Below are 26,126 nucleotides of genomic sequence, written 5' to 3' on the forward strand. Positions count from 1 at the left end.
AGTGTTGAAAGCAAACAGCTTGTTACCCTTCAGCATGTTACTTCTGTGATGCACCAGGGTGCTTTCTGCATACAAGGAGCTACAGATGGAGCACAGCAGCCTCTGCTCACCAGAAAAGAGAAATGAGCAGAGTCTTTCTCTGCCCACCACTGTCTCATTCATAGTCACTGCGCTCCTTCTGTCACAATTCCCTGCTTTCTGAAACCAGACTGAAGCAAGTGAGAGAGCGAGCATTTTTTATGTCAAAGTGGATTAAATCTTGTGGAGGGCAAGGAAACAGCTCAGTGCATACATTTTCATGGGGACCTTACCCTTTGGCCCTCAGATAACTTTATTCTTGCTCTAGGGTGATCATGAGAAGTAGCCAGTGTTTTGTCATTGATAGCTTGAGAGAATTGATTCCCAGTAAAGGGTCACTGACTCATGTTTTACAGTGACTGTGTTTTGGTATATCTGCGTTCACCCCTTCAACAGGAACTGGACTGTTAAAGCAATCCTTGACTCTTACCGATACTGTTGTGTCAGGAACCTGTTGCCTCTGTGTATTGTTGGCACGTATCAAAGCATGTGAAAGGATTTAGAAATGCTGAGCATCTGGGTGGATGACTGCCGTGGAGATGGGGTGGTGCTCTAGGAATGTAAAGTGGCCAGGAATCTATATGCTGTGTGATGTTAAGACCCACAGGGCCAAAAAGGAAAGGCTGGAATGGAAGCCATTGTGAGCTCTCATGAACACAAAAGACAGTGAAATTGTTACTATAAGCGTAAGTGTGCTGAGCTCCTGATCCTGTTGGGAGGGTGTGAGGGCAGAGAAGGAGCGTGTTTAGCCCTGGGCACGTGGTTGGATTCACTGCATGAGCCTTTCCCCTGCCTCCATTGCCTCCATAGGTTCAGGTGAGTCCCTTCTGCACCAGCAGGATCAGACTGAACCACTATGGCCACTTCTGAGTCCTTATGCAGTAGGGGAGTGGGCTGTGACAACCGTTATATGCTTGCCCCTGATAACTGGGATTTGTACCTTACTCTGCATCTTTAAAAGTCTTCCTTCAGAGAGACAGGATTCTGAACAGGGCAGGACCCTGCCTGTGCTGAGAGAGTTGGTACTGAATGGTTTACACTATGCTGTGTAATCACAGTCCTTTCTGAGCTGAATGCATACTGCAGGAGTTACTCTGGTTGACAGCTCTCATGTTTAGAGATTTGTCTTAGATACTACATTGGACTTGGAATGGAGTGAGCATTAAGGTCAGAAAGAAGAAGGATGTTTTTTTGAGGTAATGCTACCTCTTCCATGTGGAGTTTCCACAGAGTTTATTTGTGCATATATTGATCAACTTTAGCTTTTTCTAGGACTTTGTGTTTGGTGGAGCACTCCTTTTTCTGCTACATGGTACGCTACCTTCTGCTTTCACAGAACCTGCTGATTCTTACCAGAAACACTGTGAAGCTTTTTCAGGAAAAGGTTGCTATGCTGGGACTACGTCCTACAAATTAGATGCAGTGGAGGCAGGCCATTGGAACAGTAAGTGTTCAGTTGCATTGCATCTGGATTCCTGCATCTTACCAAAAGTTTTGGAATATATCAGGCAATGCCTGCCCTGCTGTGAATCAGCCAAAGAGGCAAGGATTCTCGAGAGAGAATTCCATGAGCAAATGTCTGCTGGAAAAAGTCAAGTGTGGGCATGTGACATTATTGCTGGGGGGAAGATCATAAGATGATTCACCCTGGTCTTCATGGCCCTGGTCTAACTTCCATCAAACCATATAAAAGGACTGTCACTGATGTCAGTGGGGCTTGGCCAGCTCTGTTACAGGTATCTAGGACCACGTGGGCAGCAAGCTTTTAGATTAAATGTTTGGGCAAGTAAAAGGCCACGCTGCCTTTTCCTGCCATGACAGTCCTCATGTGTGCTATCTGTCCCTCGCGGCACAAACTCATACTTGCTGCCTTCCAGATTCCATGGCAAAAGAACTAATTCTTTTTAAATGAAAACCATATAATAAAGGGCTGGATCTGTCATGCAGCTGAATAAACCACAGCTTTCCACACTGTTATTCACCATAGGCATTCGTGTGTTCTCACTCGCTGTTGTTGATTTCTTGGCTGTTTGATGAGTAGATAACCATATAAAATATCTGGTTACTTCATTATTGGAGAGTGATATAAACTTGGTTATGAAAACAAGAGTCCAGTAGTCATGGCTCCCTTTAAATGCTGTCTCTCCTGATAAAAAACAAACAAACAATAGCTCAGGACCCATCCTGAGCACCCCTGTTCTAGATAACATTATGTACATAATGACCATCTTTAATTACTTCAAATGCTTTAAGCTCCCCCTCTTCATCACAGGTCCCCAAAGTGCCTCCTGACAGCTTCCGAAATAGTCGAGTTATATTTAGGCGACTGTGTTTACATGTTTGAAAAGCACAAGGTGAAAAAGCCTGTTTTCCATTAAGCCAACAGTCTTAGTGACGGTTGTTTTTGTAAGAAGGTTACGCAAGCTGTTTCATTGCCTCCTCCCCAGCTCAGCTCAGCTCACCTCAGCGTGTTTCCCCAGCATTTGTTAGTTTGCCCTCCATCCAAGCCTCACTTGGACTCCCTTCTGACCCCTCTGGCTGTCTCTGCCTCTCTTCAGTTGCTTTGCAGATGCATCACCTTCCTAGGTCACTCTCTTAAACTTACTGTCCTCATTTTGCACTGCAGCTCCTGCAGAATTATAATTGCAGCTTTAATGAGCAACCCCGTTTCACTTCTGCCTCTGTTATGCCTTTATTCTCAACTGGTTGGAAACCTCATAACTTGCGAGATATCAGCATTTTATATTGAAATGTTAAACATGTTGAACCAGTTCAGAAATAGGCATCTTTCCAGTGATGCAGCTTCGATTTCAAACGTTAATAAAAATTCCTGACATTGAACTCGATTTGGGACTGGACGGCCCACAGGCTTGATTATGTGATATACTGTCTCCCTCTTCTAAGTTGCTGGTTCAAATCCAGCCCAAGTCAGTAGCTGCTGAGAACTGTTGACGTACGTTCTCTGCTTAGTGACCTACATTGATTTGAGTTTAACGGCCATGTTTAATGTTCTCAGCTGTCAGCCACGCACCCTGTATAACCTCCTTCCATACCAGCAGCTTTCTTTGTGGTTGAGATTGGATGGACTATAGAGACAGGACTCCCTTCTCAGCCATTCATGGAGACCCGATAGGAAGTGGGAAGGGGGAGGAATTTTGTTCTTATGTCCTTCATGTGGATAAACAGGTGGCATTTGTGCCCACGGCATGTCTAAATAGCAGGCTTTCTGTGGGGCACTGTCATCCTGCCCACACTGAAATGCCAGAGCGGATAAATTACAGCTCCCCTTCTCCCTTCCCTCTCACACTATGCGAGGATGTTGTCCAGTCTGCCTTCCTTTTGCATTTAGATTTCTCCAGTGGGGTTTAGAAAGAAATCTTGTGCTTAATCCTGGCTCTGCGGTTAGTGCTGGATTACCTCTGGGTGAGTCATGGCAAGCTGTGTCACAGGGAACGACTTCCCTCGTATCCTCTTTTGAGGTCAGTAGGGACCTACGCTGCTGTGACATGCAACTCCTGGTACTGCATGTAGCGCTTAGCAATTCACTGTTGCCTTGCAGGAGCAGAGCCTTTTAGAGAACATCTGCAAGCTAAGACCCTCCTGTTACAAACACAGGTAGAAAAAACATGCTTTCCAGCAAAGATCAGCCAAGGATGTTAGTGCCAGTTGTGTGGAGAGCAATCAATCGTGTGTCGTGCAGAAGTTTAATAAGCAGCTGGGGTGACAGCCAGGTTGCCTTGGGTAGCCTTGCTAGTCCTGAGCGTCACTCGTTTCTAAAGTTTGACCCACCCTCAATTATTTGCAGACAAATGGACTGGTTTGGCTTTCACAGGGAGGGTATGGAGAAGTTCTTAGTAACAGCTAGCTGAAGTGCTTATTTGAAACAGAGGGATTGTAGAAGCTCATGGTGTTTCCATTTCTGGGTGTGGTTTTTTCAGGCTTCCCTTCTTCATAATTCTTTTTTTCACTTGCTACCCTCTCTCTGCCTTTTTCTGAAGAAAAGCTCTTCTTTTACAGCTGATGGTATTTTCCATCAAATTTGCCTCTTGCCCCTACTTAATAATCTCTCCCCACCAGAGGAGGAGTTTCTGATAATAATCCTGGGGATTTCTCAAGTGGTCTGCTACCAGCCACAAAGTTGCAGCTGTTGAAAAAATTTAAAGCATCTCCTACATCAGTTTCCCCCAGCCCTTGGCGTCACAGCTCAGATTTGGGGCTTTTAATAGGAAACCTATTGAGGGTCATAGTGGTTCTGATGAATATTTGTATACATGACCTTAAGAACTCGGAGGTGCAATGCACAGTGCATTGAAGGCCGTAGGAGGCTTTCCACAGGCTTTGGTGCACTTTGGCTCAGGCTTTTAAAGAATAACAGGAAACATTGGAAAATGCACCAAGGGTAAACAGAGCAGTTTAGTTACATTAACTGTCTAGAGGAGAAGCTCCACTAATGACTGAAACAAACAAAGCAAGTGCATTTATTTAGCATCGCTGTGGGAAAACAAATGGCTGTTAATTGCATTTAGCTAAAAAGGGTTACACAAGAAATTGGCCGGCTCAGGCCCAGAGTGTAATTCTGGCATCCTGACCCAGTTCTCATTGCTGCGTAGACTGACGGAGAATAGTGTCCTGGAAAGGAGCACAGACTTCAGAGAGGCCAGGGCTTTGAGAGACTGCATACACTTTAAAGTGTCGTTCTACAAAAAACAGCATCAAAGAGATCTTTTTGTTGCTGCCTCCCTGTGACTCCTGATAAAATTTGCCTTGCTGTGATTATGTTAACAGTCAGGACTCAGACTGGTCTGTCAGCTTGTTTCTGGATTCACATATGATAAGCAACAATAAATATGCTGCAGGACTCCTTTGGTGATGCCTTAGTGTCTTTGACTGATAACCAGTGCATTATTTATATTAGAAAAGGAGCTGGAGTGTGAAACCAGAGTCCTGTTGTGCTTTCTTTGAATAAACATAGAATGAAAGGAGTTGGAGGGCTGACAGTCTAAGCTGTTCTTGCTTGCCTTTGTGGAAACTCATTGTCTTCAGGAGGAGAATGTGACGAACCGAAGGCTGAAATTCACCCTGTGCTTAGAATGGAGCTAGCAACAGTAACAGCACAAAGGGAAGAAATCGAGTCCTGCTCCTCTGTAATGGCTCTGCTGGCTTTGCTGTCTAAAGGGTAACATGCAGGGTGGGTTTGTTGCTCCTGTTAAAATGGACAGCTTCAACTCTTGAGAGCACAGAGGGCAGTGGTTTGGCAGGGTAATGTGGTGCCATTTTGACATTCCTACTTCTAATCCAGGAGCCATTCTTGTCAGCTCTTTTTTCAAGATCTGTTCATGTAAGAATAGAACTCCTTCCCATGGCAGAATATTTCAAGAGACTGATTATCTGCTTCTAATTCCATGTGAACTTCTGAATAGCAGGTAAGATTAGATGAGCACAAAGAAAATGCAAAGTACTGAATCAGCGCTTGCAGTGCTGTTTAGTACAAACGCATAATGCTCTGTCCGATTTATTTCAGTTAAAAGGAGGGTGACTATTCATTAGTGGAAAGAATCAGCATGGCATTACATTTACTATGTGTTTAGGAAAAACTGATCCCTTTGATGTAGCTGGAGACCCTTGAACTTCAGAAAAGAATGTGTTAGCATGCTAGGGTATGCCTTAGTCCTGCAGGTCATTTAATTCTTTCCTCAAGTGAGTCATTGTAAGGTAAAGTAGATGCTGGGAAAAGTTCTGTGCTGCCAATTAAAACAGGCTCCAAAGGTGTTGCTGGTTTCATTCTACCAGAAACTCATCACAGAGAGGCCAGTAGAGGTTGCCTATGTACCTCGAGGCCAGATCCCAAACTAATATAAACTGGCATGGTTCTTTTGACTTAGCAGAGCTCCTTTGCTTTATACCAATAGCTCAGGCTTAATTCCTTTGTGCTTACAACTTTTTAAAGAATTTCTGTTAAGAAATCAGGAATGATTCAGAAAGGTGTCCATTTCCACCCGTGTAAGAATTGAACAAATTTCAGAAGAAGCCTGTAAATAACTCTGAGATGTGAGTTCTGACTCAGTCTTTACGGAGAATACATTTTATCTGCCTCAACACCCCTGCAAAATTCAAGCTGAGTAACGAAGGTTTACCTCAGCATTTCTCCTAGGCGGACATCTTTCATGAGGTCAGGTTTAAAATAAAGTTAAGGACAGGAATGTACTAATTAGTAACTGTAGCCCTTGTTGTTTGCCAACAAAAAAAATCCCACTTTCAACAAATTTAACGAAGAGTAAATGAAGTTAATCAGAAAGCTAAGGCATTAATCTTAATTAAGGAACTCTAGACCAAACAGTAGTCTTTTGTGGAAGAGATCAAATCAGGGAGCCTGAAACGCTTTGGAAAGTCAGGAAGATGGTTTGTTTTCACTTTTTTCAAGTGGAACAGCTGAGGTGCCGACCAGGAGGCCATTCAGGAAGCTGCCAGAATGGGAGTGCTGCCAAGCCCCTTCACACAGAAGCCCTGACAGAGTAGAAACCTGAAGGACCCAACTTTGAGTCTCAGCACCGTGTCAGTCACAAGGCAGGCAAGCTGACAGAAACCTTGGAAACCTGCCTTGTTTCCATTAGAAGAATTAACATGATTGCTGCATACCCCCAAGACTTCTAAACTGGCATTGTTGGGCAGGCAAACTTTCCTCTGGAAGATTTCCAGCCAGCTCACATACCTTGCTTCATGGTACTTAGCTCTTCCTTTCCTGACTTTTAGGAATACAAACTTTAGATGGGCTTATTTGCATTGGAGGAATACTGCTGGAACTTTCTTCCTAGCATGTGAAGAGTTTTCTCCGTGTGTAGAAACAACATGGGTAAAATATTTGGAGTGAAATCCAGGCTCCATTGAAGTCAATGGCAAAACTCCCATTCACTTCAGTGGAGCAGGAATTTCACTCTTTACTGTTTTGAAGTTAGAGTTACTAATAGACTGTTAAATTATTCCTGCGTGCATCAAACAAAATGTGCTTGATGTTGATGTTTCTGCTGTGTTCAAAACCCACAAAGGTTTAAAAACAAGAATAACTACAAACTTCTGAGTCTAAAAATTATGTTAAAAGTAGTTTTGCTAGAAATAATAATGTCCCTGGAGATAAACCTAAAATAATAGACTCCACCATATAATCTTCACTTTAAGCTAAAAATAGCATGGATGGTGGTTTAATCTAAGCCATAATTATCAAACTGCTGAAGCCAGTTTTGGTTCATTGCAACTAGAAATGTATGTCGTGTTTAGGCTTTGAACAGTTGAGTCCCAAAACTGGAGAGAAGCAAAGCCAAGAGCATAGTCAGAAAGCAAACAGGAGCCTCTGGTTTGCAGAGAAATAGCATGGATTAAAGAGTCCAACACTGTGTTTAAAGGGACTGCTCCTGGCTTGCTCAGCCCAGTCAGCTGGAGACCGAGCGAGTTCCTATTAATCTGTGTTTTCAGCCCTAAATCGGTGACTCTTACTTTGCTAGAAAGTGACACTGGTCATAGGAGGCACCTTTTGTCTGAAAGCCATTTTCCATTTCATGTTGGAATCGAAGGAAGGATGTTAACCTTTCAAAATGTTATTATTCCATACGATTTTAAAAAATTAGTTTAATGATCATTTCAAAGTAGGGTGGAAAACCCTTAACTCACTTTTGCCGCCAGGCAGCATGGTATGATGGGCTGAGTGTAGGACTGCCAGGCAGGACTTCTGACATTTTGCCGATGTAGCTGGTGAACTTGGTCACATCATTTATCCCTTCTTTGCCACCATGAGGGCTGTTCACAAAGGCTTACCTCCAGCAGAGGAGTCTTACCTTCCTTTAGTGGCAACAGAGATTTATTCTGAAGAGCGATTTACTATAGCAGCCCAATGGTAGAGACTCCACTAATGATAGAAGGGTCTTGAGTGGGAAGTTGAATGGAGGGTAAAGTAATACTTTTCTGTTTCTGAATACTCTTTGAAATCCTCACTGAATGTATTTGAGTTTCTCCATGTATGTTTACGCTACACAATCTGCTGCTTGTTTTGCTGAATAGGTCACATTCTGTTCTTTCTGAGGCTGGCATGGGGCAGTCCTGGTGCTTGTTTGGACAGTGCTTGCAGAAATGGGGGCTTGATTCTGCCTCAGGCTCCTATCTGAGCATTGCTGTTACAGAGTCATAGACTGAATTAGGTTGGAAGGGCCACTGGAGGTCATCTGGTCCATCCCACCGCTCAAAGAAGGATCAGCTTAAAAGTTAGATGAGAGATTGTACAATATCACAGATTTAGAGACATGTTTTTCCTAACAGTGGAGTTATTCCAAATTCACACTGACACAACAACAAAATTGGCCCACCTCTAGTATTAATTTGTTGACCATTCTCTCAGTATGATTATAGGGACCATATCCACTAGATTTGAGAAAACAATCAAAAATTTTCAATAAATACTACCTTTGGTAGTCTAGCAGATATCCTTCGGCTGTGCTACATCACTTCTCCAGGTTCATTTCTCAGGAACCCTCAAATAGTTACGTTTCCTGGTAGGAAAGTGCATAGGAAGCACATTTAAAAGTTTCAAGCAGACAAATACTAAAACCTTTGTGAAGTTAAGGCAATGGATAAATTCAAGGAACCTCTATCTATTCATTAAACAGGTGCCCAGAGCAGTAGGTGAGTGATTCTGTGTTATTTGTGCAGCCTGTTTTCGATCTGTTAATTGCTGAGTGTCATTACTAAGTCCAATGGGAAAAGAGAAACCCACATCATAACTTGATAGTTTTTTTGTCTTGTTTTGTTTTAATCAAACAGCATGGGAATGAGCCATGATGATGACCATCAGCCCTGCGCAGGAAGGTCTCATATTATGTCTGGAGAATGGGTGAAGGGCAGGAACCCAAGTGACCTTTCCTGGTCTTCATGCAGCCGCGATGACCTTGAAAACTTCCTAAAGTAAGGATTGTGCTGATTATCACAAATCCTATCAGACAAGAATCCAATGTGTTATTTGACAGTGAAAGTCTAAACAATTTTCCTTAAAAAACAAGTGTGTGCATGTGTCATTAGGGTGTGCAAGTTTGAATCTGTCTCTATACTGTAGCCTCTTTGAAACTGAGGTTTGCAGAGAGGCAGAAGAATTATGTGCAGTTGTCAAGGTACTGATAGCTTCTTAAAAACAATCCCAGATCACCTTCATTTTACAAAAAATGCCCTTCATGTTTGCGATGACAGGAATCTGTGTGTAAGTGGCCTGAAAAAATCTTCTCCATTGAAGGATGCTGCCAGCTTTGTGCTATGGCTTTTACTGTCATTATTATTATTAAATAGCTTTTATTTTATGGAAACTTTATTTTGCCTGGAGGTAATTCTGATGTGTTTTCTCACCCCTCAGTGAGTGTTGGTCTTAAACAGTTCACTATAAACTACTTTCCCACTGCATCCATATTTCAGTTCCAATGTTCAGGGAGGATTTCTGTCCTGCTGCTTGTTAATTCTCATGTACTATAGCAAGCACTGGAATTGTCTTAATTCTCTAATTGTGGTCTTAGACCTACAGTGCAGCTCTCTGACAAACAGTGTCTGGCACAGTGGCCAGCGCTTTTGTTGCTAGAAATGGGTTCAGCATGGAAAATTCCCCATTCTGGGGATTAGAGGTGGGAGAGAAAGGAAAATAATGAAAGAAAATGAGAAACCTGCTGTTACATTAAAGGCATGAAGTTGAAAAAGAAGTTGCATCTGAACTCACTGATCACTGGTCCCTGACAGAGGGGAGATGACAAAGTGATATTCCAATTTATAAAAGATTGTTGTGAAGGCAAAGGGGAAAATCTTTCCTTTATGTCTGTGATGGAAAAGCAAAGAAGTCAAGGGCTTCAAATTCAGCTAGGGGGATTCAAATGAGACATGATAGAAGGCTTTCTAGCTGTCATTGTAAGGTTTGTGAAGCTTTGGACTAGATAGCCTGAGGGCAGAATTGAGTCTCCATCAGATTTTTAGGAATAGATTAGACAAATGTTTAAATCGGAATAATGTGTATATAGTCGATTCTGCCTCAAGGCCTGGAGCCAGGGATGAGTTCCCAAGAACCTTTCTATCCATAGTTTTCAATTATTTAGAAGGCTTCCAGATAAATACTGGGAAAAATCACTGCTGTTTCACATGAGGTCTTCAGATTCACTCTTAAAGAGAGGACAACAGCTTCTCTACAGCAGTGATCTAGCACTCCAGTTCAAAGGTGCTTTCCCTTAAAGGCACATTTAATTCTTACACTCCACAGGTCCAAGGTCAGCACCTGTTTGCTGGTAACAGACCCCCGAAGCCAATATGCGGTGCGGCTCCCTCACAAGCTGCCTGGAATGCACTACAGTGCCGATGAACAGTGCCAGATACTTTTTGGGACCAATGCTACATTCTGTAAGAACATGGAGGTAAGAGCTCATGGGGTGTACCTGGAAACAAGGTGGGAAGTGGAAATAAAGCTGTCAAGCACTGGGGAAGAAGAACAGCCTGTACTTTCCTCAGAACTACTTAATGGGATTTTCAGCATGTTCAGCACTGCTGATGCAAAATCAGTGGTCAAACTCCCATTGACCTTTGTGTCAACAGCGCATACTCCTGCAGCCCTCCTCCTTTCCCCACGTTGGTGTTGTTAACCAACTAGAGCAGACCCAGAAAAACTTTTGTTTGTACACAGCCTTAATTTAGGGACAGTTCCCTTTTGACACTGTTTTGCTGAAGTACTCAGTAGATTGTTTTGCTGGATGTTCAGCTGAGGTGAAAGTCTTTTCTCACAAGAACGCTTGCCTACTTCCACAGACTCAGCCTAGATGACTGTCGGGGTCTTTCAGTAGACCTCACCTTCAGACCGTTACAATGTTCTCAGGAGCTGACTCTAACTCTGTGCCGAGGAAATATTAATGACTGCTTGTTTGATGAGGCCATTGAGAGATTTGTGCAGAATGAGGCCCCTTCCTGTGTATGTTCCAAGCAACTTGATGTTTAGTCAGGATTTGGGGGCAACATGGCTTATATCGTATGGTTGGTTGGCAAAATGGAAACACTGATTTTTGGTGTCTCTAGAAGTAGGTCGAATTTGAGATGAGGCTGTCTGGCTTGTCCTCTGGAATTTAGACAGCTAAACTTTTCCTAGGGTCTTGCACATAATTAGATGTCTTCATTCTGACCAGAGCTTGTCTGCATCCCACTTTAGATAGGGAGTGGAGAAATGCTAACTTCCAGTGTGGCCTCGGAGATATCCAGAAAAAAAGTCATGAAGCACTGTGCCCTGTCACCAGCACCAGCTGGCAGCATTCTGTCCTGTAGAGGCAGGCATGAAGCAGCCAGGTTTCTTGCTGTCATTAACTAGCCTTTTGTATTTTTTAGTTGTCCCTCATTCCCATTCTGAACAATCTTGGGGTCTTAAATCAGTGTTAACAAAGAAAATAATAATCAGTGATAACTGAGGTTTCTAAGTGCCAAATTACTAAAACTGTTGAACACATGCAAGTCCTGGGAACATGCTCTTAGTTTCACATTTGCTGTTTTATTTATTTTGGATTTGGAAACTAGCTAATATAAAACAATAAGAAAAGAATCTGGGTAGGTTGTATTTTCCAGCTCCAGCAAGAAAATGTAGACCACCAGGACTACTGTACTGGAAGCAAAGTATTAGAATATAGGTCTGTAAAGAAAACCCCAGATCTACCCAGGATGATTCAAGTTCTTCCACTTGTGTGGGTGTCACCCAGCTTGACTGCTGTTGGAATAGATATCTGCTCTTTCCCTTGTTGCGATAAAAAACATTCTGTTTCTGGATAGTCCAGTGCCTAATGAAAATGTCAGCCTACTGGTAGGTGGTCAGCATTTCTCATGTAGAAATTGCATGTCCAGTCTGGAATTGCTTCAGGGACAAGTTGCTTGCCAGAATAACAAGCCAACAGGCAGTGTTCTTCTCTGTAAGATACAGACAGCAGGTGTTTCTGTCTCCCAAGATTTTTCACCAGTCTTACTATTTGACATCTTTAGAACACAATGAAAACTCTGCTCTTTTCCTCCATCACTCCTTTAGTATCTCCTAAAGAAAAGCATATTTTGTAAGGACTTTAGGACTTTCTAATGAAAAGCCTTGTATAACTTCAGCAGACTAAAACCAATTTGCAATCACTTATTTAGAAGTATTTTTCTGTTACAGATACATGTTAAGTGTTAGCATTCACACTGTGAAGCTTTGGATCAATTATGTCACATGCCATTAGTTTAAGTAAATATTTGCATCCTTTATGCTACTCTGAATTGGCGTTTGAAGGCAATGAAATGAAATTCTTTAAAGGAAATGATCAGCTTTAATTTTTAAACCTTCGAAGTTTGTGTTCTTTTCACCTTTGTGTTTCTCATGCCTCATCTGCAGAATGCTTGTATCGTAAGTCTCAAAGCTGTCTACAAAAGTATGAACCAAAAAAAAAAATTGGCACTAGTCATTGGCATTAGCTGTAGAAATTACTGGCAAATATAGCTGTCTCCTCTTCTAGCCAATGGTAATGTGGTATTTTTAATTCAATAAAGTATTAAAAAAATCCAAATGTAAAAGTAATAAACATTTGACAGTAAATATTTGTTACAAAAAGGAAATAAACTTCAGGAAATGAGCCTCCTCAATCTTTTTATGATTACATGTGTCTACTATCTATTTTCTTATTTAATAAAAGAGTTACATTAGAACATTTCATTGGAGATAGTTGAGCTACATAATTATATCAGGCAAACTAGAGGACCTGTGTTCAAAAATGCCATACAATCTGGTTGTAGAGCAGATTTCCGAGATTAGATGAATCCAAAATTTCGACATTTTTGAGAAACTGCAGAAACTTTCTGGGCAGTAAGCTCTTTCCCTTAAAGGCATCAAGGCCCAAAATTTTAAAGGAGTATAATCTCCTTTGCCTTCACAGAGTCAGGTGCCTAAATGCTTGGCAGTGTCTGGACCTCAGACACTGGTCCAACTCAATAGTTAATCCATGAATATTCAACCTTTTCGGGATATTTCAGATCGCATTTCCAAAATTCTTCTTCCATGTTTGTTTTTAATGATAAATCAGGTGCCCTAGTACAAAATAGTAGCCCTCAGAGTTATAAGTTTGCCAAACCAGCTATCCTGCAGCTATTCTGCTTCAAATTTGCAGAACAAAAAAGAAAACTTGAGGTAGGCTCAGCTTTACACAAACTATACCTCTTAATGTTCCTTTTTAATTTGCTTGGACACTGAGTCTACGTTTTAATATACTAAATTTTTTTTAAATGAACTGATTAACAGCATGAGTATATGATAATCAGGTTAATCATAGCCTATCTTTGTAATCTATGACCTCCAAGATGTATAATTTAGGATCTGGTCCTGTAACATCCATGTTAGGTAAGATTTACTAGTGCATGTCACCTGTTTAAGGAGCTGTGGAATCAGGCTTTTAGGCTAGATGCTTGTTAGGCAGGGAACAATCAATTTCTGTTTATTTGAAAAGCACCGCTTCTATTATAATACTGTACGAATAAGAAATGGCAAGATTACCTGCCAGCCCCTTGAGGGAATGCAAGTCCATTTTGGTGTGTGCTCTGCTCATAATTTTACTGGTTTGAGATACATGCAGGTGGCTGCTTTTGGATTAACTTTAACCCAAGTATTAGATGGGTGAGTCCTTGCTCATCATCAGGAAAGTAAATGTTTTCAAGGCTCCGTGGAAGAATTAGTTTTGATCTGAGGAACTGAATAACAAAACAGAAGTTGGGCAGTTCTCAAGTGAGATGATTTCACATATGATAATGAGTATCTCAAGACTGTTTAGTAGTTCCCCCTTCACATCGGAGTTACATAGTTTTCTCCCGTAATACGCAAAGGGATCAAAAGTGTTTTCACATGGTGCTTTCTGTTAATCTTTCCCACTGCAAATGTTAGGCATTGTCTGATCAGTGAGAATGCTTATCTAGCAGGACATACAAATGGGCTTCTACCGTAGCAGACATGCTGTCTGCTTTCAGCTGGGAGGCTGTACAGCCATGCTCATAAGAGTTTGCACAGTGATCTTTATTTTGAGGGAGATAAGTTGCTTTTAGCAGAAATTAAATAGATGACCATGTCATTCTCAAGCTCCGAGCAAAATTGTGATACGAGTTGTGGAAAAAACTAAATAGCAATGCACATTGGACAGTGCGTAGTGCATTATCAGTGTACCCCAAACACAGAGATGATCTGGAATTCTGGTTGCTAAATGTTGACTGCGTCCAGGGATAACGTGCTAGGTTGTGCAAATTACAGGAAATTCAACCTGTCTGACTTTGGTTCTTCAGATCCATGCTGTGCTATGAATCGAGTATTGTAAATTCGTTTGAACCCTATGCAAGAGGAAGCAAAAGGCTTCAACCCCACTCAAGCAATGAAAGCTTCTGCGGAGAGCAGACTTTAACTCTTTGCTGTCCCCTTTATTTAGCAGTGCAGTCAGCGAGAGGAATAGCGCAGATGGTTTATGCTGAATCTCTCACAGAGCAGAGATGGTGTTTCTCCACCAGGAATGTGTAAAAACGCATTGTTCGTAACTTCACGTGAAAATACGCTGTGTGTTTAATCAGAACACTGGGTTTGTTTTTCAGACTGGCATGCCTACGAACAGAGGCTTTTGCACTGAAATTATATTTATGGAAAAAATGTGATTTCTATCTCTTGTATCCAGTGTTTGGCTTTTTGTTTTATATGCCTTTTGGCTTATTTATTATTAACACATTTTTGCGGGTTTTTACATAACCATTATCTTTCAGTATTGTTTTGAGTCAAAACTGTGCTTAGGCTAAAATGACATGTGGAAAGAGATTAGCATTGCTACAAAGAGATTCTTTTCTGGAAAAGGGACACCGTCAACTCAGATGTAACTGGGAATGTGAATTTTGACATGACACTTTTTAGAAAAATTAAAACAGCTAGAATTGACTCTACTGGTTTTTCTTAAGTTCAGGTTGGTTTTTGAGAAATATAGCTGTCTCCCTGTAACTACAAGCTACAGAGCAGCAGCACAGAACAAGGGGGCAAAGTTGATTGTAAGCCAAAGGAGACTGACTCGATTTCTGGGCTAAAATGCAAAAGGAGAGGAACCAAAAAACAAAGGGAAGGAAGAGCAACAATTGTAATAATCAAGTGGATTTTACATATCCCTTCAGTTTTCATATTTGATGGTATGGTGGTGAATATAATTAAGTAATTCTAGGTCTCTCTGTGGTCTTGATCTTGCAAAGAGACTGGCGGACTGGACTCTTGGACTCCATACATGGGAATCAATGGGCCTCTGTCTGTTTTTTCTTTGCAGGGTCATTTGCAAGATCCAGACAATGATAGTAAGCCCTATTATTTAGTAATGTATAGAATATTTACAAGAACATGGTAATTAAATTGAGAGCTGATTTATGCTGAAAATAATAGGTTGCGTTGTCATTTTCTGTACAACCAGGGACTTTGTCTACATAATTTTCCATTACACACTTTAGCTTCTGTGTAAATATAATAATAAGAATAATAATGATGATAAATCTGGAAGAGGATGGGTTTGGTTTTCTTGAGGCTTGCAGGATAGAAGCCTGGCAATTCTAAAATAAAATGAGAAGATTTTCTTTTTTAGAAGTAAAGGTAACAATTTACTTAATTGCCATACTATATCTTATAGTTTTCCCAATGTAGGTTGTTAAAATTCAGACTATTTTCATGTTGCCTGTTTCATATGAAACTGAAGTGTCCTATTTCATTGCTTCTCTATGTTGCAAAAAGACCTTTTTCTCTTTATTTTCAGTGGAAATACTTTTTGTTTAAGAGAGAGAAAGAAAGAGAGAGAAGCAGAGTTCCTGCCTGGGCAGCACAGCCCAGTTTACAATTATTGGAATGCTTCAGAAATTTTTGTACGTGTTTCAGTTTGGAAGATGGTCAAAACACATTCTGGTGCAGTGGTTTAAAGAAAAATAAAAAGAGAGAGGGGAACCAAAATAAAATTATAAAAATGCAATGTGGAAATTTAAGAATATAAAAATAATAAACTCTTAAAAATAATACAGAGTGCCTATTAAGAATCAAGCACTTGAGCTTGGCAATCCTACAATTCTTATTAAGACGCAAGGGGAGGGAGAAAGAATTAGTGTAGCCTTGTGATGTGGCATCTACAGCTGAAGTTTGAACTTAACGAAATTAGCCAAAATACGATTGAGTATCAGCCTGAAAATAGTGTATAACAAGCTTGAAGGGCATTCAGACCTCTCCCATTGGCCTTCTGGGAACTTCCCATCTGCAAAACACTTCAAGAGAAAACTCCCATAATCTTCACAACCACATCTGAACAGTGTGTGTACATATCTATATTTATTTTACTGTCCTTTTCTTCTCTTTTCCCATGGCCAAGAAACACGATCCATGATTTCATTCTTTTAATTTCTCCGGTGTTTGTTTGTTTTTTTAATGGACAACACTACCTGTTTAAAAAAACATTACTTTTTGTATCCTACAATCAGGTGCTAAGGCCTGAGGAGTTCACTGGGAGTTACTGAGTGGACATTCCTCTCAGTGAATACAATACGAGATGGATGTCGCACAGTGTAAGGTCAAAATTTTAGGCTCTAAGTTGCAAATACAATATTAAATAGAAGTGATCAGTATGCAACTTGCCTTAAGCTCTTGCCCTACCTTCATCGTGGGCAGGTATCTTCTACTGAGCTGGATTACAGCATAATACTGTGAACTCATAAGCCTTTTCTTGGTGGGGTACATCTAGTATGAACCACAAAGCAGCACTTAACACATGGCATGTACAATACGATGCTAATAGACCTGCTGTGGTTGTGACACAGTTAATTAGCTATGGCTCTTTTAAGCATACTGAGGTAGAAATTGGTAATAAGTCAAAGTACAAAATTCCTAACGTTTCATTTAAAGGAGTGACTGTGTTCCGGTGCCTTGTACCACATGTCTCTACTTCTTCCAGGTTTGACCACGCAAAGGTACTTCCATGATTTCTTCAGCTGGTGTAACACATTCGGTGTGTTCTCTCATTTAAGATGCTGAAAACTGGGCTCAGCAAAGCTGAAGAGCACATACAGCGAGAAAGCATTGTGTGTTGGTAGGAAAGTGGATAAAGCTTATCTTTTTCTACTTGGATTTCTATGTGTCTATGAATCATAGACCCACAGGAGCTAGTTTCATGAATGCCCTAAAGGCACTGAAAAGATTGGTGTTTAGCATAGATTGCTTTGCCATAAAATTAGTTTGTGGTCTCATTAATGCTATCTTTCCAGTCTCTTTCTTTTGACTATTACTTTAATTCCAGGTACAGGAAAGAATGAAATAGAACTGGTGCTTTGCAAAGAAATACTTTAGACAGTGGAGAAGGCATTTAGTTTGCCTTGAGAACACCAGGAATTGCTAAAACTAGAGGCAGTGGTTTTCTGTTTCATTGTTTGCTTCCCAATGTACAGTTTAAAAAAAAGTGTTTCAACTCACTTGTGCCTTCTCTGGTGGTATGGGAGTCTTCCAGTGCCTGTCTGGCAGGATCCATTCTTGTTAATCGAACTCCTCATGACAAGCTTCATTACTAGCCCTTCATATTTGCATTTCTGTGCAGTGTCCCTGCCATTGCTGCTTTTGTCAGTTTTTCTTTCATCCTGATGCATGTTCAGGACATTCAACCATGGCCTAAATCTTCGAATGAAATAATGGGTTTGAATGTGTCCATTTTTTAGCATCTGATTTTGAGTCTTAGGGAAGCTGCGTGGTTTTCCAGAAGCCCTGAGCTTCTACCAGCTTTGAAAGGTTGCCCTTCTTGAAGTACTTCCAGTCAGGCATCCCAAACCACTCTTCACTTCTCAAAATACTGGTTTCTTGTATCTCCCCCAGATTGGAATAATTTCCATATACTGCATTGCACATTTCCAGTAAAAAAGTAATTAATTCCAGTTTAGCTTCCTCACAGGAAAGGGGGAAGAGCTTGGAGTAGGCCAAACCCCTCTCAGAAGAAGAATTTTGACATTTCTCTGTCTCTTACCATCTATCCCACAGAGCCATTCATAGAGCCCTAGGAGCAGTTTTGCTATGAGAGATGATGGCACACTTGGCAAAAGATCCCTGCTGCATCTGCTCTAGAGAGGTCAGGGCTCATCTTCCTGTCTGTAAGTGTGTTTTGGGCAGCTCTTGAATAGGCTGGTTTTGCTTTTGCTAACATTGTCAAAACATGAGAGCTCTGGGTTTTTCTAATCCTTCGGCTTTCATCTGCTGTTAGAAAGGCTATTTGACTGAAGATTATAACCAGTTAATTTCATTCAGACCTTAGCCATCCAGATCTGTCTGTGGTGAGCAGTGTGTCATGGTAAGTTACTGTTTTGGAAGCTGACAGACACTTTGTCTTCCTCCCTGAAAGACTAAGGGGAAACGTTCTTATGTTTTAATTGTAGATCAGAAAAGCTCTTGGTATCACTCCATCTATATATAAGGGCATATTTCATATGGGATCCATGTGCTAGTAGTTGGAGTAATGCATATCAAGCCATCTAGCTCAGAGAACCAAACCCAGCGTGACATCCTTCATGTTTGCTGCATTCAGTTTGTTTTGTTTTCTCTGATACAGAATATTAACAAATCTCAGAAATTACTATGTTGAATTTTTTGTGCTGTTCTACAACGAAAAGAGTAGCGCCGGAAAGCAGTTAACTCTCAAGGACCATTTCCTTAAGAGTTCTTTAATGGTCAAGGGCCATTTCCTCAAGAGTTAAAACAGTCTTGTTGATTTTATACACTTGTGTCTGATGTTGGTGACTTTCCACCCACACAAGTTTTGATGAAGAGGCTGTTCCTTGAGCTAATGGAGTAACACTGATGAAAAAAAATAATATAAAGGGGAATCAACTCCAAATTTGTTTGTTGGCTCCAGGCAGGCAGGTTATTGGTCCGGCTCATCTAAAAAGTGTAACGTCCACATGTGTTTCTTTATGTTCTGAAGAAACGAGGTGATCACCAGGTAGTGAAAACAGGGAAATGTTTTTTAAGAAACCTTTTCTAGTTGCAACTAAGATTATATGATTGTGTTTTTATAATACAGGCTGAGATGCTTTCTGTCCAACAGTAAAGAGATCTGTTCTACTTTGTCATTAACAAATAAAATTGCACCTTATAAATTTGAGGGATTGTTGCCCACTTTTGTTAATATGAGTAGTGCATATCAACCATTGCCTGAATATTCTAGGATAGTCCTTGTGATTCTTTATCAAGCCTTCCCTTGACTTTTGGATCAGGTCTGTCATTTGGACAGATAGACAGATACTTCCACTATTGGACCTACCACTTGTTCTTTGGAATATCAGCTCTAGAGAAAGTTCAGCAGCTGGCCACTGATATGTGTATCCAAGCCTCACAGTTATCTTGTCTGGGGCAGTACATGGCTCCTTTTCAAAAGTGCCTTCCAATTTTACAGGACTCTGATTTTGAGCACTTTTCGTCTGGTTTTCAACAGCAAGAAGCTCCATGTAATATCAGTGGCAAGCAACAGTGCTCACCTCCCTTGTGATCCATTGTAGATTGTCAGTTGTTTATGCACCCAAAATTAAAGACAGGGACAGCGTAGAAATTGGGGGCATTGTTTTGCTCACCTTGTTGTGTAAAGAATTCTTCCTCAGAAGCATGCTGTGAGGCTTCAAGACCGTATACCCAGTGTTTTGAACAGGAAAGCGTGTGTAAATTGTGTGTTTATTGTACTTAATAGGTGTTAATTTGGATTCTGTTTATAAGCATGTTTTCTCTCACCATTAGCTATATGCCAAGCCAAAACCTTGGCAAAATAAGAGAGATCTGATACTTCTTTGAAAGCCAGCCTATTTATAAGCGTGCCTGCGTGTTATGTGGTCTCTTGCTCCTCTTCCTTAAGGATATTTACTCTTTCTAAGTCCTTCTTCATAATCCCCTCATTTTGACAGCAAAATTGGTTTCATGGTGGTTTAATTCTGCTGCTAGAAATAAGAGGTTCCTCTTTCCAGTGGGCAATAGGCAGCAGGAACAAATTGATTCTCAGGAGAAATAAGTGTTTCTCTTTTTGGATGAATCCAAGGTGAGGGAGTGAATATGTAGGGAAGGACTTAGCTTCTGTTGAGTTGTTCCCTGGTGGGAAGGATATCTTTATTCATTGGATTCTCTTTATGCTTTGGAGAGTTGGAAGCTCCCCTCGTAGGTAATAATCTGAGGCTTTGAGACAGAGGAGCGTTGCGAGCCCTCTCTTCTCGCTGAGACCATATGAGGTCATTGGGCAGAATCATTCTGATTTGAGTAGCAGTGGTGATGCAATAGGTAACCCAGAAACAGCAGACTCTAGACTTACTGCCTGTGGGCAAAGAGCTGGCTGAATTAATTCTGGCTTCTCCTCATTTCCAGCTGCAGCACTGAGTTAAAGAACCTAAAATAGATTACTTCCCTAGAGCCACACGTGAGCGGTCATAGCTCTTCACACGCTGCGAGTCGGTGCTGGCACGCGTGTTGGGACGGAGTTACACGGAAGGTAAACACCGTCTTCAGAAACAGTGTGTCTTGTGAAAAAGTATGAAAAGCTGTGAAAGGTGGGAAGGCCCACAGCCAGACATGTTCATGGGAGTATCCCAGGAGTTGTTTCTGGTTTTGCCCTGAAGTTTAGTCAGAGCAGGCAGTGTGAGCCTGTGGCTGGGACACTGAGCAGAGGACTGCAGAGCTCTGAGCAGCATTTTCCTTGTCTCCCAGCAGACTTTCAGCAAGACATTTAATGCCTTTCTGTTCCTCATCTTCCCACCTATAACAGAGGCATAAAGCTTCCTTTATCTCCAAGCTCCCAGGAATCCGTTTAGATTGCAAGTTCTTTGAGGAAGAGAAAACATCTGGCACAGTAGGGCCCCTTTCTCAAATAGATACCATTATAATACCTGTAATTGGAAGCGTCGTTCACCTGCTGAGCAGATATCTCCTAGCTTGGGAGTTTCCGGACTGTGAACTCTCTCAGGACTGGTTTCTAACAGCTGTGCAGACAAGTTTTCCTATCTTCCAGGTGTTTTTGAGAGACTAAAATTTGCACCTTTATAAAAAAATCCATCTTTATTTCGATCTTCTTAATTTTATTTTCTGTCTGTATAAATTCCTTAAGGGTTCAGTTGAACAAGCATTTCAATTAAAAAAAAAAAAGAAATTTAGATTTTAGTTGAAATATTACTTTTCAACAACCATCTCACTTTTTAAAATTTTATTTTATTCTTGGAAATATTTCAAGCTGGGAGCTGATCCAAAGAGGACCTTTCCCCACAGACAGTTTCAACAAATCAATATTTTTCCAGTGAAAAATATCTATCATGGGAAAATCGTAACTGGCACTTTTTGAATGCTGTAGGGAAGACTTTGCAGGCAGAGACCTGCCTTCTAAAAGCTGGTTGCTGAATTTACAATTAGCAGTAATACAGCTCTTTTGATGGCTTCTTCTGTATCAGCGTAAGCTCTGAACTGCCACTCATATACAAGCAACTTCCTTTCAAGTCCTGCCATTTCTCACTTTGATATTTCTCCACAAAGCTGGCTATTTAACTGTTAAAAAGTCAGTCACTGCATCTGGTTAGCTATAGGACTGTTTAATGGGGATTTTTGTTTGGGTTTCTATTGTAGCTGAGGAGGATATATGATCTCTTTTGAAACGAGCTATTAACGTGATAAAACATCTTGGGAACATACAATACCAAAGCTGATGGTTTAATCTTTGCTGGGGTATCTGAACGCTGTATTAAATACAGGGGACTGCACTAATGAGTGTTTGAGCTTTGTAGTGGTATGGCACTAGAACACAGAGCTGAAGCACAGTTACCAGATTTTTCTGTAACTGTTTCCTGAAATATGCTTTGCATTTAGTGTTCGGAATCAAACACAGGGATACTATAAAAATCCTATGTTTTCCATACCTCAAAGATGGGAAATTTCAGAAAGGTTGGTGTTGCTAATAGAGATTTTTCCTTTATTTATCTCCCTATAAATATATGTGGGTGTGCATGTGTGTGTATACGTGTATATACATGCATAAACATATACATATATATATACAGACACATGCACACGTGTGAATATTTGCACCCGCTGTATCCATAGGCTGGGCTCAGTTCTGTCGTGCTGGTTCACGCACACCTGTTTGAGGTTACCTCTGCCCATTGCTTCCCCCGGGCCACGGCTCATACCTGGGCATGTTAGCTGGCTTTATCACCTTCCACGTTCTTGTGGGCTACGGAGGAATTCTGGTTGGCAACCAAAATTATACAAGAAGCTGCTTCATTTTTATGACTTTCTGTTTCCTCCACCCCCCTTCCTCCTCCCAGTTTTACATCAAAGAGGAGAATTTAGCCCTGACTAATTTACATGCAGCTTACGATCCAGGGACTTGAAGCTGAAGCTTAACAAATACCGGCCTTGCACAATGCACAGATATTTAGCAGTGGTGCTCATCTGTGTCTAGAACAACTTCTTTAAGGATGCAGTGAATTCCATTACATTTTCAGCCAGGATGTCTTTCTGACAGAAAGCAGAATCAGAGGGTTTCCTTCTGGAACCACGGGGCAAAATTTCTGTCTGGGTTATTCAAGAGATCAGGCTGGAGGGTTTCTCATCACATTCTGCTCTGAAGCTTTGTGGTTATGTGTAAGAGAGGGGCTGAAGCCTAAAAAAGTGAAAATACATGCTACCTCCACCCTTCATCTCTGAAGCTCCCCTTCGTTTTATGTACCAGTATTCCCCAAACACAGTTTGAAAGGAGGCGTTGCTGACAGTGCTTTCACAAGATCACTGTCCACAGTCATCAAGGAAGAAGAGACAGTCCAGATTGTCAATTAACTCCTGACCTTGGCTTAACAGTAACAACATTTATAAGTCATCAGTACAATTATTTGTAATGGCAAAGAAACTGTTAGGGTCTATTGTGTCCACAGACTGCATTTAATTGTGTCATAGAATCACAGAACCATGGAATGCTTTGGGTTGGAAGGGACCTTTCGAGGCCACCCAGCCCAACCCCTGCAGCGAGCAGGGACAGCTTTAACCAGAGCAGGGTGCTCAGAGCCCCGTCCAACCTGGCCTGGGATGTTTCCAGGGATGGGGCCTCCACTGCCTCTCTGGGCAACCTGTGCCAGTGCCTCACCACCCTCACTGTAAAAAATTTCTTCCTTATATCCAGTCTAGATCCGTTCTTCTTTAGTTTAAAGCCATTACTCCTTGTCCTGTCCCAACAGGCCTTGCTAAAAAGCTTGCCCCCATCCTTCCTATCGGCCCCTTTCAGCACTGCCAGGCCGCACTCAGGTCTCCTCGCAGCCTTCTCTTCTCCAGGCTGAACACCCCCAACTCCCTCAGCCTGGCCTCGGAGCAGAGGTGCTCCAGCCCTCGGATCATTTTTGTGGCCTCCTCTGGACCCGCTCCAACAGCTCCATGTCCTTGTGCTGCGGGCCCCAGAGCTGGACGCAGGGCTGCAGGTGAGGTCTCACCAGAGCAGAGCAGAGGGGCAGAATCCCCTCCCTCGACCTGCTGGCCACGCTGCTTTTGATGCAGCCCAGGATACAGCTTTTCATCCACCAGTACCCCCAAGTCCTTCTCCGTAGGGCTGCTCTGAGGGTGTCCTGTAGCTACATGTAGCACGTCCTGCCACTGTGGCTAGAACCTCCTGTGATACCCTCCACTTAGGTCTGTGACATGCTTTTAACATCTTAACTGGTTTTGAATCCTTTTTAGTCATTTATATGTGTAGTCTTATCATAAAGAATCATCACCTTTAGATCCCAGTGAGTTAAACCAGGTGCAAGGGTGCTGTGGCTTTACAACTAGGAAAACAAGCATCCTCTCAGAGCTGGAAGTTTGGCATTTGGTGAAATGCTTTTCAGTTTAAATGGTTTATTGCCTGGATTAGTGTTCTTTCTGTAACACTTCTGGACAGTTAATTGATGTACTTTTCGATTTTAGTCCTCTCCAGGGAAGGTGGGGTTTCGAGAATCTGGGAGCTGTGGTGTGGAACAATTGATTTCTCAGTAAGCTCTGAAATCTCTGGCTTGTCAATTCTTCTGCCTCAGTATACCTATCTGTAAAACAGTATGTGATGTCCTTATGGCTGATTGGTGCTTAAGTGCTTTCAGAGCTCTGGGTAAACCACTAATTAGTCACAGTCATTTAGTCAAAATTACTAAAGGCTGATATTTTCCCATATGCTCTATTAGTTTGGGGAAAATGTCTTGAAAATTCATTGATTTAGGCTTCCCTGGTGTATTTGCTGTTGTTTGTTTGTTTGACAATGACTCTCTGTGTTGTGGTAAATACAGATGTTGTGCCGTCTGCTTCTAGTTTTGGTGAATGTTCTTTTGGTTTAAATAGTGCAAATTCCTCTTTCCAGAACGACATGTAGAAATGAAACAGGAGGCATATACTGCTGCGATAACTATTTTGTTTCAGTATGTTCTACATCATCACTCTTGGTATTGGGATTTATCTCGTCTGCACCCTCTGCCGTACAGATCTATTTTATATAGACGTACCGACATGCATGTACACAAAACACACATGCATCCACAGTCGCTTACATTACATAGTGAAAGAACCATAAGGTTGAAGCGTGTTGACTCAACTATTTAATGAGGTGCAATAAATCTTGACAAGACCAGCTGGCACTTGAGTCAGGCTTCTCATCTTTTTACCATTACATTGAAATGTGAACAATAGTGGAAAGAAATGTAACTCTTCTTTTTGTTTTTTTGGTACTCAGATCTGTAGCACTGTATTGAAATCATCCACTTTCATGGAACGCAAAGCATGGTGGATGCTGTGGAAAATGTTAACCATGTAAAGGCCCCTTTTCCTGGTTCTTTTTCTCAAATTCTGAAAACATTATTGATCTGACAGATCATGCAAGCGTGGTTGGCGTTAATATCGCTGCAACACACATTGGCTGAGCAGAGCAGCAATGTTGACTAATGATACCCAGGATGTGTTTCAAGTGTGGTAGTGAGATGTGCTGTACTTCTTGCTGCTCCTGCCCTCACATCTCACTTTTCACCTTCTCTAGCAGATCGGTCTCCAGCAGATACTTCTCATCACCAAACCTTTACGAACATTGCCCCTGCCTGTCACCAAGCTCCTCCTCTGCTGCATGGCACACCATGAAATTCTTTCCTCTTTCTCATTCCACCTTAAGATCTTCTTCTCCCAAGGGGCATTGCTGGCTGATTATAGCTACCACCAGATCCAGCAGGGCTGACTGAGTTTCATCATGCTTAGTTATTTGTGCATCTTTTTAAAAAATACAAGTAATTAAGCAGCTCGGACATCTAAGCATGTGGCATGGTTCCAAAGCACCCATCTTGGCCTGCCATATAGGATTCTTTTTTAATGGACCAGATTTATTCTTGTGAAAAGAAATCTATTTAAATAATGTACTTCTTGGTTTGGGTGGGTTTTGTTCCTGACAATGGTATCCGTCAATCGCTTATGTTCTCAGCCCCACCACTTAATGCCAAACTATCCTTAAAAAATAATTGCTCCCAAACCAACTAGATGCCTCTGGATTCACTGGAGAAAAACTGCCTGAGCTTTGCAGTGTATCCTATAATGATAGGATAATCCAAAAGTAATAACTGCACCTCGTTGCTTTGTGATTACAGCATTTGATGTGCGCTGGGCTCTGGTGCCTGGTGGAAGGAGATACATCCTGTAAAACAAAGTTGGACCCCCCTCTTGATGGCACTGAATGTGGCGCAGACAAGGTAATCAAAATGCTCAGTAGCAGTCAGTTTGTTTTTTCCAGCATTGTCTGTGGAATAATGTTTCCAAGATGTTCAGTATTTACCATAAACCCATATTTTTTTACTGATTCTGTTACAGAAACTGTTCAATTAACAGCTGGATTGGGTTAAATCTTTCTGATTTTATTTTACGTGTATTTCAGTAGCCTCTGGAGACCTCAGTAGTCAAGTTCTTGTGGTCTAGGCATTCTACAAACGCTGCAGGAAACCCCCATGCCTTACTCTGCTAA

General features: G+C 41.5%; 1 protein-coding gene across 1 annotated transcript in view; it reads left to right on the top strand.

Moving 5' to 3' along the window:
* The window catches only part of ADAMTS17 (ADAM metallopeptidase with thrombospondin type 1 motif 17), a 203,188-nt gene that overhangs the window by 89,767 nt on the left and 87,295 nt on the right, over window positions 1-26,126 (top strand). The window contains exons 9-11 of the mRNA XM_075713772.1: window positions 8,884-9,024; window positions 10,349-10,499; window positions 25,756-25,857. Coding sequence (XP_075569887.1) covers window positions 8,884-9,024; window positions 10,349-10,499; window positions 25,756-25,857 — 394 coding nt within the window. The remainder of the gene's footprint in view (window positions 1-8,883; window positions 9,025-10,348; window positions 10,500-25,755; window positions 25,858-26,126) is intronic.

This window comes from Pelecanus crispus, chromosome 7, assembly GCF_030463565.1.
Source record: "Pelecanus crispus isolate bPelCri1 chromosome 7, bPelCri1.pri, whole genome shotgun sequence".
Classification (NCBI taxonomy): domain Eukaryota; kingdom Metazoa; phylum Chordata; class Aves; order Pelecaniformes; family Pelecanidae; genus Pelecanus; species Pelecanus crispus.